Source organism: Falco peregrinus, chromosome 2 (genome assembly GCF_023634155.1).
Source record: "Falco peregrinus isolate bFalPer1 chromosome 2, bFalPer1.pri, whole genome shotgun sequence".
NCBI lineage: Eukaryota > Metazoa > Chordata > Aves > Falconiformes > Falconidae > Falco > Falco peregrinus.
The window spans coordinates 108,543,454-108,558,313 of record NC_073722.1 but is presented as its reverse complement, the minus strand read 5'-3'; the positions used below and the strand labels follow the sequence as shown (position 1 = coordinate 108,558,313).

At 40.1% G+C, this 14,860-nt stretch overlaps 1 protein-coding gene across 9 annotated transcripts in view; it reads right to left on the bottom strand.

The window, feature by feature from the left end:
- Positions 1-14,860, bottom strand: part of SPECC1 (sperm antigen with calponin homology and coiled-coil domains 1) — an 89,244-nt gene that overhangs the window by 50,379 nt on the left and 24,005 nt on the right. Inside the window, exons 1-2 of one of the 9 annotated variants that reach the window (XM_027791147.2) lie at positions 14,164-14,269; positions 13,910-14,066 (exon numbers count right to left, since the gene is read on the bottom strand). The exons of 7 other annotated variants lie outside the window; for them this stretch is intronic. In XM_027791147.2, the coding sequence (XP_027646948.1) occupies positions 13,910-13,949 (40 nt within the window). In that variant the 5' untranslated portion in view covers positions 13,950-14,066; positions 14,164-14,269. Of the gene's footprint in view, positions 1-13,909; positions 14,270-14,860 lie in introns of those variants that run through there. One more of the 9 variants, XM_027791146.2, reaches the window with a different exon arrangement.

The window sequence follows — 14,860 nt, the reverse complement described above, 5'->3', positions numbered from 1 at the left end:
TTACAAGCTGGTGTTACAAGCCAGGTAATAGGAGCTTTTATGTGCCATTTTCAAAATTACTCTGGTACCAAAGTACCACTTAGGTGATTTCCAGTCACACAATGACCAACTTAACACAATGCATTAATATAACCTCATAACATCATTTATCTGAATTTAGTCACAGCCAAATCGGAAAAGATGGTATTAGCTTGGAGCCATTGCACACTCTGTTGACTCCCTACAATAAAGCAGTGTATGTTACAGGGAGCCTAGCCACAGCTTCTGTCGTCTTTTGTCAACTCAGAGTCAAGTTTTCAAGAACCTAATTAACTTGGTGTTTAAAATCCATTCTCCAAATATGGCTAAGCCAGTAAGAGCTCAAAGCTTAACTGAAAGCCCAGGGGACTTGGCAGATCACTTTCACCCTGCTCCAGCATTGATCCCGAGATTGATATTGACACCGATTAAGACTGAACTAGGCATGTCTTTTGGGAAATGATGACTATACAACACAGTAGAAGGATCACTGTATATTTGACTCTTTTGAAATACTTTTTTCATTAAAATATTTCAGGTTTGGATGCATTGGAATCCTTTATTTTCCCCTGCCCTTTCCCCCACCCCCTTTGTCTAAGCAAATGAAACAGTTAAACAAACTTCCCTGCTAACCAGAAATCTTCTGATATCCTAGTTAACAGGAAACAGACACATTTCATGGTGGCATAAGAAAAAGCACAACATAACTAGTGAAAACTAGGACAGATAAACCAGCAACCCTTACTTGTGCTTCTGTGCTCTTGCACACAGATACCTACACAGAGGCAAAATCCCTACACATGTTCTGCCACACCGTTTAACACTGCTATCCTTAAACCTCTAAGGATGCTAACAGCAAGACAGCTTGGTAACACTACTGAACAGATGCACATAACTAATTCAACTCATGAAGAAGATGCAAATTAGTTCTAAGTGCTTCTTGGAGGTTAGCACAAGAGTGGGACTGGATGCAGAAAGCCAGATTTTAGAAGAAGTATAGGTGTCAAGAGACACAGATCAGCACCTACTGTTAATTTTCAAAACAGCCTAAGCTGTTTAGAGCTTCATATTTGACAGTGAAATGTCTAAAACTTCTAGTCCACCATCAGCTTCAGTAAAAGTCAGGCTAAAGAATGACACTATTATACTGTGACAAACAGTTATGGCTTGATCTGCTTGATACACAAAGGGAATGAGCTGAACGGGTTAGCTGTCAGCCTTTTTTAGTGACCACAGTGCTGGATACTCCTTTGGATAATCCTCAATAACTCAGAAAAGCATACTATTTTCCACCCCTTTTAGGGTGGTCCTGCAGAAAGACAATGCACTCTGCTACCTGGTCTTTATGCAACAGCAAACAAAGCAAACCTAGGTTTGGCCAGTCATGTTTCTCCTGAAATTAGTCTGTTTACAGAGTATTAGTCATAGAGCCAACACCTTTACAGGTCAGCAACTCCTTGGGAAGGTTCACTTGGACTCCACCTCACTTTAAAAAAAGACAAGGAGATGGCTGCAGAACAACAAAGGTGGTTTTGATAATCTAGCACTAATTATATAGAAGCATCTGCTCAAATAAGGCCTTCTACTCAGCTAGCAAACACTGAGACTGAAAAGTAATTATAACATGAACTCTTTTCTTCTGAAGAATTTTAATGGCCTGTTGGACTGTCTGACTACACTCCCTGTGGAACAGGTACCATATCCAACAGGTGGAAAAAGCTAAAAGACTTAATGCAAAGATTTTGATCTATGTAATCATTGTGGACAGCGTAGGGAATCAACTCGCATACTGATATTTGACACAAAGGAAAAGAGTAAGAGACCAAAGAAAGGGAAATAAAAACTATATTACAAAGCATTAAGGAACAACAGATTCCTGTATTTGAGAAGTTACACTACCAGAGGTTTGACAGAAAAAAGCAGCAATAAGCATCTTGATCCGAGCATTTCCTAATTTAAGACTACAAAGACCACTGACATTAGAGCTGAACACTTCGTACAGGCTGGCTTATTTTTTAATTACAAGATAAAAATCTAGAGATCTGGGGTGCAAGAACCACATGAAAAAAGGCATTATTTTGGTAACTCAAACACTAAGTCATGACAAATCTACATGTCATCAATTTAAATCTGCAGATGAACTACCAGTAGGACATTCTTTTGAAGGGTGGCCACTAGAAGAGACTCTCCCATGGTAGGAATGTAACCCAATAGGAGAGACAAATTCATATTTGAAGCATCTCCATTTAGTTCAAATTTTAGCATCAAAACCAAGCAAAAACGTACAGATGTACTGCCCAGTACTCCTAGAATCCACAAAAGGCTCCATTTACAGTGTCCCCTTCAGTAAATTACACAGTGGTTTTAGAAGAGAAGGTAGCAGGACAATCTCTGCTGCACAATTAAGGATTTTCTTAAAGATCACAAATATTTTATTTTCAGCTTGTTGCATTCACCCTGATCAATAACTCTGTTGTCTTGTTCCTTCTTCCATAGAAAGTCACATTTAACTCTTCCAAAAAAGTGCTAAAATCCAAATAGATCAGGTCTTCTCAGTGTCTGATGGTTTCTAGGTCTTAGCACAACCACAACAACAAGAACTGAAGCTCAAGTTCGCATTGTCACAGCTCAATGCTATTACAGTGGAAACAAGGTCGCATTCAGAAGGTAAATGAGATGAGATCTGATAAAAATCCTGTTCACAAAGTCTCACTGTGAATTTCGGCCGACTTTCTTTCCTCTTTATGGGCCTGTTCTCATACAATTCCTCTCTAAGTAACAGGAGTAGTCAAAATCTCTTTATCCTGAGAGACATGCCAGTGTCCATACAAAAGAGTTCCTCCAAACATTTCTTACACTATTTACTTCGGTTTTCTGAAGGTTTTTTTTAAGTCTTAAATGAAAACTCAAGCTTGGATAAGCCTGTCTTGAATACGATACAGTTTTGTACCCAGTACAAAAACAGTACAGGTTGTACTGTAAGAGGAAAGTTGCTCAGAAGTCTAAAGACCAGAGATACATCTGTAAAGTACATTAGCAAGGCTAAGAGTAGGCAAGAATTGTTCTATGCGTATGTATCCTTAGCTAGCATACCCAGTCTTTGCTTTTACAAATAAAATTCCCTTTCAAGTCTGTTCAAGAGCCAAGAAGCATCCAAGGAGCTTCACTGTGCCATAAGCCTCTGGCACCAAGAGAATCACAAGGGTACCACTGCATTCACCACTGAAATGAGGCATACAAAAAAAAAAAAAGAAAAAAGAAAAAGATAGATTAACCAAACAATATACACCATCTCTGCCAATGCAGGTGCAGATTACAAGTGTAACTGCGATCTACCATTGCACTGCTTCAGATTTCTAGCGTACCCAGCAACCTGGCATAACAAACACTGAGACATCCAAAGCAAATGCTCAGCAAATGTTCAGAGAAACTCTATATCATACAATTACTGGAATGTCCCCCCCAGGAAACTCAAGCCTACTTTTTTGGGAACTGTTAATATCAGTGGGCCTGCCAAAAATTTTAGTCACCTGTAAACTATACTCCTTATCTAGCCCCAACAAAACAATGACTAAAACTTTCTGTATGTAGCATTATTCCAAAATTAATCTGGTAGAAGTTACAGAAATCCAGAATTTTCCTTTATTTTAAAATATAGTCAACTTGACTTTCTACTTCTTTTTATTCAATGTTAAAACTTCCACAACCATCATAACTCATGATTAAAAAATTATAATTTTTATATTCCTTAAGAGGGCCTTGATCCTATATAGTTGTGACATTAGTACACCAAAATTACAGGGATTTATGTACTCTGACACTTCCTGATTTTGTTTTGGAACATTTCCTGCCTATGCACCTGTCAAAACAAGATGAGATCAGGTATAATCATACCTACAGAAAAAAGAATTTTAAGCCAAACTTTTTTTTTTTTTTAAGACAACTGTTCAAAAAAACACACCAAGAAAAATATCCATAAATGTGAATCTTTCCATGAATGGAGGCAAAACCTCTGGTGTTTCATTGAAGTAAGGTATTCTTTGGTTAAGTTTGGGGTTTCCCTTGTTTTCCTACCTGCTACTTTTGAGAATTCTGGTGTCCAGAAGGTGGTTAGCAACGGCTTTGGGGCACATCCTTGAAGTTTACTAACACTTCTCCCAGGAAGGCACTTTTCAGAGAAAGCAATGGCTTTACTCTGAGTTAAAGGTAAAAAATGAATTTCTCAACTCCTATGTCTGGTACTAGCCCTATTCCCGAGATAAATGACCACTAGCTGGAGTAAGAACCCCAGGATTTTCCTTAATTCTAGGCTTGCAAAAAAGTAGATAATTCTCTTCAGCTCAGAAAACAGCCTTCCAGCTAATCTAGCCCAGAATTTTGTCATTCAGCTATTACTGGGTTAACAGTAGTGACTAGACAGCTGTACTTCCATTTCTAGAAAATGTATCATACTAGATAGAATGTCAGTGTTAAGTGTTTTGAGAAGCACAGAAAATTAAAAAGCAAAGAAACAAAAACCCAACCCTAAATCTAACCATATAAATTCAGTTCATAATGGTCATCATAGCGCAGATACATCGTCCACATACAATGCATATACAATAGCTGTCACAACTGCACATTAACATCTGATCTGTGGCTGGAAGTCAATAAAGAAGAGTTACCTAAAACCTCCTGGTCCAAGAATCCGATAGGAAAGTGAAAAGAACGCTGCTCCTTCCAGACAAGTCAGATGCTATAGATCACTCCTGTAAGCTACTAAAATCTACCTGCATCTATATAAGCACAATGGGCAACAAAAAAGCAATTTTAAGTGGGGAAATGCTTAATATCAACATTTTCACAATTAGAAGGCTAATTTATTCAACCTGTTTATTTAACTGTTGATGAGACCATGCTGTGAATTGCATCATAGATCTGATTTGGCTATAAAAATATCTGCATGGGGGTTCTTTCCCCCATTTTGCTTTCTTTGTTAAAGGCAGATCCTGATCTAATTTACTGTCCTTCCCATAAACACTTCAGTATGTACCACTGAGGGAGCAGCGGAGAAATGGAGCAGCAGAAAATGCCTTTACACAGCACTGCTGTTGAATGCTTTGTATTAGGAAACCATGACCTGAACCCTCCAGTTCAGGAATGCTGCCCCACACTCGGCCAAAAGCCCAGGGCTGACTGAGCCAAAATAACTTATCTCCTCATGAATTCTCAAACCCTGCTAATCCAGAAAGAGTAGGGAAAAAAAGGGATCAAAAATGGAAACATGAAAGGAGGTTTGTCCTCCTCCCCTAAAATGGAGGGGGGAGTTTTAAAACTTAAAAGCTGGAGGCCTTTTTTTTTTGTTTGCTTAATGCTTAATAACCAGTATGCATTGCATTGGTATTACAACTGCCTTTTGTTTACTAAAATGTGATGACCACATAATAAACCCAGTTTTATTGTCACTTCCAGCCTGCTTCAGTGAGGGGGTGGGGGAAAGGACTGCAATTTAGTCTCCACAGCTCATCCATAGCTTTAGCTCAGCCTAGTATGGCAATAAAGGGATCCAGCTAGCACCATCCTGAAGAGCTGATAAGAACTGGGCTGAAATCATTAAAACTATCAACACAGGATGAGATGCATAAAGAAATGAGACAGAAGGGGAGAAAGGAAGACATCTCATAACAATGAGATGTTTATCTATAAAAAGTTGCCCACTTCAAAGCAGGAAGAGCTTCAACTCCTTGGTTACAAAAAAAAAAAAAAAAAAAGGAGCTTTTAATTAAAAGATCAGTCAAAGATTTTCCACAGTCTAGCAGCCTCAAAGAAACTATGTGTGGAGGAGGCTGAGAGTAATTTTAGCATGATTAGTCCATTCTTTAAACTCAACAAGGTTTTATGAAAGCAGCATTTCAAGACCTAGAAGATAAGGATGGTGGGAATATCCTCAGCCCCTCAAAGAACACCCTCTTCCCTTTTGATGCCTCCATCCTCACCAGCTTTTGCTCAGGAAAAACCTGGAGAAATACTATCAGAGCTTTGTGCCTCCCACCTTGGGGCACAAGTGTAAGTCTAGGACCGATGGATAATCAAATGGATACTCAGCTTTGGGTTAAGCAAAGTTACTGCCAGATACTATAGGAGGCCTGAAAAAACAATATGAATTATTTCTGTACATTGCTTTAGCCAGGTGAAAACAGGCTGTCTTCTGCACGCAACTTTCTACTACATGAAGGTTTAAAAACTCCTCTACTTTTTTGGAGCACTCTTTCCATTCAAGGAACGATACTTGCAGTTGGGGATAGATGTGACACCACTGCCTTATCCCTTTCAGCATCAGCACACCGGCATTATGGCTGATGTTACATGTTCTTGGGAACTAAAACCCACTTTTGTTTGGGCATGTAATTCTTTTATGCTTTTTTTGTTTGTTTTCTTGAACAAGTAAAATATTCTTTTTTCTACAGGCTGCAACTTAGCAACTATTGTATCACATTGCAGATGGATAACATCAGGGCTATTGCACTCTCGGCAAGCTGGTGATGTGAGCTTTCTCCAAGCAGAGAAAACCAGTCCCTGCAATGACTGGTGTTCATGGAAACCCAGTCTCATCCCCTCTTACCAGCTGTTAATTGTGACTAATGGACCTTGCTACTAAGCTGGTTCTGTTCTTCACAAGCATAGGGAATCACCTCTGCTTTATTTCAAGAATCATATGTTTAGATATAGTTTTGAAGGTCTTTCTCTCCCCTGTCTTGAAGGGAAGTAGGTTCCTGCCAACAAATTTATCATTATCTAGACCCTTTTAGGAAAAACAAACATAATTACATGGTATTACAAGGATTTCTACACCTTCAGTGTAAATGCTACGATGTCAAAATCCAGAAGACCTTTAGAGTGTGAAAAACACAACACAATATCCTCCAGGTGCAGGGAAGAAACCATCTTTGCATTACTTTGCTCATATTAAACAGCTTTCTATCATTAGTACAGGATGGGATTTCTTCAGTCGGTTGGACTGGTCAGAGACAGTTCAAACAGTGATGATCAGGAAGACAGCATGCTCCGTTTTCACCATTTTTCTCTATGGCATTTCAAAAGCATCACCTTGGTGTGTTCATGTTTGCTTTACATAATCCTGTTAAAACAGCAGTGTATTAAGATGCTTTTGCACAAACCTATCTAAAGGAAACCATTAAGGTAAAAGGTAAAATGACCCTTTTACCTGTAAAAAGGTAAACAGGTCAAAATTAAAAGGTTGTCTTTTTTTGAAGTAGCCTTTATATTTTCAGATATCATCCTAGTTTAGAAATGGAGCAGATCATTGAAAGCAATCAAAACATAACTAATCACCATACAGCAAATAATCCTGAATATTGGTTACCAGTCCACCGAAATGCAAAAGGAAGGTCAAGGATAAACTACATTCCAGTACAGGAAGAAAGAACAGTCAGCCAACATAAGTAGTACGTCAAACAACTAACTGCACCCTGTCCCTAAAGCCCCTTTCCATACATTGGTAAGTATGACTTCCAGAGGTTACTGGTAAAATCCTTACTTGCTTCACTAGCATCCTGCTTTCACTGATGATTTTTAAGAGCACCAAAGCATCCATCAGGACAGGAATATGACAGGAAAATAACTGCTTACAGGACGTGGACACATTTCCTTAGTCCCTAATATTTTTGCTAAGCAAATGAACAAATTCCAATCAAGATAAAAACTACATAGTTCTTTCATCTTGGTAACAAACAGAAAATTATATATACTTGTTTCAGCCAACACAACCCCTATGCGTGCTCAGAACTGGACTCTGCAAACTCCTGTTAGCCTTACATTTTCCCAAGGGTATATTTTTCCAGTTGTCAAAATCAAATATTCCCGCAAGAACTTTAAATGTAAATTTTGCTGTTAACAAAAATATAGAGCTTCTTTGCTGTGTGCTACACAGACTGATTAAAAAGGCAGAAAATTGCAGTTCTGATATAATTCTATAGCCTGAGAGAACTGACTGATGAGCACAGATCACACAGGGACAGAGCACTTTGCCTCAGAGCATACAATCTATATATATTGATGCTTATGGAAAAACATTACTGCTCCATGAAATACAATAGATGGAACATTCCAAAAGAGATCTGTGAACACATCTACTTTGGATTACAGGAAGAAAAAAGTTGATGCATGGAAAAATCTAGCAGTGTCTATTATTACCAGAGATCCTCAGTTTTAAATAATCTTTAATCATCATGCTCAAATTGCTTGGAGATACAGCACTGGAAAGTATAAAAAAATAATGAAAGTATCAAAGATTTGTCAACCTGCTAGTGGCAGTCTGCAAGAATCACAGAAAAATCAAATTAAGTCCTCTTTGAGCAATACAGTGCCAATGAAATCAGAGAAGTACTTTGCTTCAGTTTTACAATTTCATGTTGCTCTGGAAGCTACATTCCCCATGGAAATCGAGAGATTTTCTAAGAGTAAATTAATAAAATAGAGGAGGAACCGAAGAAAGAAAATATAAAAGAAATTACTTTGCTGAAATACCAGTAGGAGCTCCAAAACACAGGGCTGCTTCCGAACAAACTCTTGAATACCTCCAGGGCTCTGGAAGGTTTTGATGGGAAGACTAAGGTGCAATACTTGCTCAAATTTCTTTGGCTAGTCTTGTAACTTTAAGATCCTTAGGAGCCAAGTATAACCCCAAACAAAAAGTAGTAAACTTTACTTTTTCTCCAAGGCCAGCATTAATCCCTTTCACCCTTTTCCCTCATTCAAGTAATTTAATACTCTGCCAGAATACACACAATCACAGCCATCCACTGGCTGTTTCCTTATCACTCTACCACTGTCAAGGCAATTGCAGCACATTAAATAAAACAATCGTCAATAAACTTAGCTTTTACATTTACTATCACACTAGTGCTACTATTCATAGATCCTAAACCACCACCACCACTGGGGGCAAAAGTATAGTCTGCAGAGCTCTAATCATAGGACAAGCTCTTGCTGACCAGCTCGTTCAGTTAGATTCCCAGCAGAAGCTCCCTGTCTTCGTCCAAGAATGGCTTTAATTTTCATCAACAAAACAATCTAACACAAATCAAAATGCATAAACCACATCCTGCTGCCTGCCATGCCCTAAAAGTTCTCCTTGTAAAAGCTTTGGTCCTGCCCACAGAGAAAGTACTCCCACTCAGCACATCCTCCCAGCCAACGCTGAAGACTGTTGTAGAGGCCCTTGCCTAAAGATAGGAGAACTTATTGAAGATTTCTTCCATTAATTTAGTATTCGTTGACCTCTCATCTTGGGATCAGGGGACCTCAGATTATCACTTAACTCTGCCTCAAACAGATAATTTCAGAGGCAGCAAGTTACTCACACTCATGACTAAATTCCTCTAGGAGGCCAGTCCAAATTGTGACATAGTCTCTTGGCTGTACTCATTTCACTGGCCGGCAGAGCAGAAGACTACTGCCATTTGACATCTGTTTGTCGGTATTTCTGAAATGATTTAATTATGTCAGTCCAGTCAAGTCATATCACAAGACTAATCAACAGAGCTGGCCCTAACCGGCCTTGGAAGAGAAGCTTAAGTCAAGTAAAAATTACCCTCCAGGGGAAAATAAACTTCTTCAATACCAGTTTAATCAGCAGTGTGTTACTACTCTGAAGAATGAGAGCATTTGTAAAACCCCCATGCAGGAATGACTCGTGGGAGGAAGAGGTGACTAAGAAATTAAACTATCCACTGGAGAGCAAATTGTGGTTTGTTGGCTCCACTGGGAAGAAAAGGTCTACGGCTCACTGCCCAAGCTCGAAGAGGACATGACTTGCCATCGGTATTTCCATGAAAGCTGTTATGTGATTCATTAGCTTGCTGGCCCCTCTTTCCTCCCTCCCTTCCCCCCACATCATCATTAAACTCATCTGTTCTCTTGAGCTCTTGCTTGGCAGAAATGGTATGCTGACATATAACAGAGTTAAAATGAATGGCTCCCATGTTTAGAAGAAAGGAAGAGAAGCAGATGAAAGAGACTAAAGAGTACCCAGAAATGATCTGACTACAAAACCCAAGAAAAACAGAAATCACAAGAAATAATACATTTCTACAACAAGCTTTATCTTGAAAGTCTTGTATATTTTATGAACTATATTATCCTACACTGAAAAATCCCTTCCTCAAATATAAAATGAAGCCATCCCTAGGCCAGGACAAAAACAGACATAAGAAAACAGATCAATATTGGCTTAGCGTATGCCCTGACATTATATCCTCATCCGAGCCATGTAAGCATGTTTTACAAATAAGCACAGTCCCAAAAACAGTCTAACCCTTGGATAACCCCACCCATCACCTTGTTCCAACTAGAGAAGTTAACATTTCCCATTCAATTGGTTCTTTCAGGAAAGTTTTTGTATGTATTGAGTCATTTTTTCCACCTCTTCCCAAAGACATTTAACATCGCATCACCTGCAGATGTTTACAGGATAAACAAAACCCCACCATCACCGTGTCAACCAATGTCAAAAAAATCTTAGCACTCCTGTTCAAAAACACAGGCTGCCTCACTGTTTCCACAGCAAACTAATGTTTGAAAGGCTTTCTCTCAATAAATACAGTGCACTGGATAACACTGTACAACTCCCATGAAATGTTCCAACTATTTCACAGGTGCTCTGGCCCGTGTTTGTATATACTAATGCCTCCTTTAGCTTGGGGTAGCCAGTTTCAAAAGCAGAAAACTCTACTGACGAACTGCAGCAACATTCACTATTGTTTTACATCCTCTTCTGTACTATTTTATGGCTGTTTTCATTCTAAAACCTCCACATGCTTTATAAATATGAATATTCAGAGCACTTTGGTGTAGCAGGAAAAGTGACCACTTGCAAGCAGCAGAGTTTTGGCAAAGAAGTGATGCAAGCTTAGGTCACACACCACAAAACAAAAGTTCTTACAAATTATTGTAAAACTAGTTTAAAACTTTAAATGAGAAGTCAGGAAACACCTATAGAATCTAACATGATTGCAAGCAATCTCCTCACATCCTTTCCAGATGCTCTTCTACTCTCAGCAACATGTAGATTAACTTAAAAAAGATGATACTGCGTGGTTACAGAGCCTTGTAAATTGTCTGTTTAAAACATACCTATTAGACACCAGCAATGGATTACTTAGCAAGAAAGATGCCACGTAGGCTGTCTCCCCTTTCTCTGTGTTCACGTATCCACAATCCCTTCCTCAACTAGTTCCATTTCTTTCCAATTTCCCTGCATTAACATGTTAACTTCAAACTGCTCAGCTTGGGGGCATTAATTTCCTTCCTGTTCCTTGACAGCACTGACCAGCCCACCCAGAACTAGGGGTTATTACAGCAGTATCTTTATATCCCGAATCTTGATTGTTAGGATCACTCACATGGGCACTGTCAGATTCTGAAAATGGTGCTTCTGGGACCTGTATTGCTTTATTTAGTTTTGAAACTAAAATATATCTTTGTCATAGAACTGCAGCTTTGTTAGCTAAAACCTATGCATTCCTATGTCCTGTTATTTCTATTTACACTTAACAGGAAAATCTGTTAAAGTACATCATGCTCTCATTAGTATATGAAAATAAGTGTTTTACTTTAGGTTATAACCTGTATCATAGAAGAGGTATTTTAAGGGCTTCCATGTCCAGTGACCCCAATAGGAGGAAGTGTTTTAAAAATCTGTCCCCAGTACCACAATATGGTAAGTTTGGGGTGAAAGACTTACACATGAACCATACAGTGCCCATAAAATTTCCTGAAAAGAAAAATAAGCAAGATGACCCTGAATATTATGCTTAGGGAAACAGGTCAAGATTTGATTGTCTGTAATTAAAGGTGGCTCATAAGCTACATCAATAAAGAGGCCTATTCCTGGGTTTTATTTTGTTTTTTCCAAAAGGACCAGACTTCGACTACTAGTTGTTCAAGATGTAGGTATGGCTAAATAAGAGTTGAATTAAGTTCACCCAAGCAGAAAAAAAGCCCAACATAGATACTTCCATGCATCGCATTCTAATGTGAAAAACAAGTTTTTGCATCCTAGTTGTCAGCAAGTCAACACAAATTCTGCTTCAGATGTCTCGATATTATCCTCTGACTTCCAAAGCCAGAGCACTCACACAACAAAGAATATGTTGTCAGAATTTATTTTGTCAGCAGGAATGTTCCTGACATTTTTTTCACGATTAAACAGTTTTAAGCATGTAGTTCAATACAAAATGGTCTGTTTTTCAGTCATATTCATACCTTACAAACATTGAGGACATTAAAACAAGGCTTAGTACAGCCTCCACTTAAAAACTGAGAATAATTTTACAACTGTTTAGGTGCAACAGAAGCATAACTCTTTCCCCTTCAATAAAAAAATAAAATAAATTACAGAACAAGAGAAAACAAAGGATGAAAGATTTTCGAAATGCACAGGGGGTCTGCACACTCATTTATCATCCACATTAATAGTAATAAGCTGTTCAAACCCCACCACTGGCCCTGCAAAACCAGTCAGTTTTCTCAAACTCCAATTAGAAGTTAGCAGTGTACTTTCCCGTGCCATTATCCACCTCTCCCTTAGTTTATTATCAGTACCATCTCTCTGCAAATGACAGTAACATGTTTAGTTACAGCCCAATTTCTGTAGCTGGCAGTGGCCAGTGAAACATTGATTTCAGGGGCTGGGGATGTAGGCAGATATGCTTTCCAGCCTAAAGTTTAACTTTCCCTTAGGGCAGCATTTCTTCTGGTGACTGGATACTGGCAGCTTTTGTGTTCTTCATTAGCCTGCTGATTAACGTACTGCTAGAGAGTTCTCCACTACACCTAACTGCTGTTCCAGCACTCACTGGCAGATCTATTGTGAGAGATCCTAGAGTAGTAATGCAGTGTTCTCTGCCTCTTGCTTTACCTCACAACACTTAGGAGATCAGGTACATATGTATTTGCTTTTAAAACAAACCTACATACCTAACCCAAAATTACAAAAAAACCCTGCTCAAGCAGTAACAACTTTAATGGAATTTAGTGAATGAAATTCCCATGGTAACAGTAAGAGTGCCAGGAAATACAACTGATTCCAGTTTTCTGTACATTAGAGGGTTCTAAACTCGAACAGAAACTAAGAAATAAACAGCAGAAATCAATGAGTTTATTCCTTCCCACCCCCCGCGCCCTCTTCAGCATTTGAGAAACAAGCAAAATAGAAAGGCAACCAAAACAGTGCCACAGCACCAGGAACAAATTGCCAGCTTTCCTAGCATCCAGCGTAGACATTTAGCGCAAGCAGAATTAGATATACCTGATACTAGATTAGTCTTCTATAAAACCTGCTACCGATTAACATGCAAAGCACTACACTTCTGAAAGGACAATGGTGGGAAGACCTTCCACAAAGGCATCATTTTAAATTCTAAGGCCTGGAAAATTTCAGGCCTCAGGCCATGAACAATGGTGAAGGCTAGCACAGCCAAGCTGCAGATCCTGACAAGTTGTATATACATCACTAGATAAGCTTTGTAACTTTTTAGCTGCATCATGCAGACTATGTAAAATAATACGTCAGGCAATAAGGGTCCCTCCCTTGTAGGCATTCTGTTCCAACCAGCAAAGGATTTCTTTCAGTAAAGCTTCCCTAAGGACGGTGCTTGTGATCTCTGCTACGGAGCAGTAACGAACAGCATTTACAAGGCACAAGGTAAACAACAGTAATTTCTAGCAGGCTCGAAGCCATCAGCATTAGCTGTGACAACAGCCTCTGTTTCCGCTCAGTGGGACACGGCGGTTAAAACCTCCCCACCTTCCCCCCCCCCTCCCCCCCTCCGAGAACAAAACCCCATGCCCTGCAGTAACAGCCCCGGCATTTCGCACGGTCTCTACAGACCTTGGTCGTGCTCCTCCACTCGCCCAGGCTGGTTGCCCATCTTCGGTCACTCCCCCGGCTCTTCCCCGAGCTCCTCTAGGACCCCGGCGCCCCGCTCATGCTCGGTGTCAGAGGCGGACCTGCCTCTATCTGCTTTTAACGTCTACGCTTCGGCCAACTTAAAAAGGGAGAAAGAAGTCAGCTCCTTCCTAGTTCCTGGCACCAGGAACAGAGCCTGCTGCTCATGCTGAAGCAGCTGTGGCTCTCCCTCCTACCTCATTACAATATTATGCACTGAAGGCCGGCCTGTGCAGTTAATTAGCTGCCTGACTGCTGGAATAAAAGGAGGGGGAGAAAGGGAGGCAGAGAAAGAGCGAGCGAGCTCGCAGAGAAAGGAGGAGTGACTCAACGAGCAGGGTAAGCCACCCAGGGGCAGCCAGCGCAAACTGCAGGCGGTGCAGAGAGAGGCACTGATGGCATCAAGGCGCGCTGAAGCAGGACCCGAGCTCCACCACAGACAGCAACTCAGCTTGGCGACTTGAGCGGAGCTTCAGTGCCCCAAGGCCGCCGCGGCTGCAGAGGGGCGAAGCGCCGGAGAGCTGTTTCTAGGCCGTCCGGCAGTAAACTTCACAACAAAATACTGAAATGCAGCTGGGAAGGATAAAGGGCAGAAGGAGCCTCAGTGAAGACAAGCACAGCCAAATGCCTCCAAAGCAAAGCCAAAATTCATGTTGCCCTCGGTTCACAACACCCAAAGCATGCTTACCATGGAGCAAACACCCTGCCCACAGATCTCAGTACACTTATGCATCTGGTTAAGGTCAGCTCTTAACTAAGCTGTCACAAGAATTAGCGAACCAAGTTTCAGAAATGCTCAGCATCTTCTGAAAGCTTAAGATACTTTAAAGATACTGAGATGGAGATTGAACTCTGAAAACCTTATTGTGATTGTGAGCACAAGCCCCTTTGAAA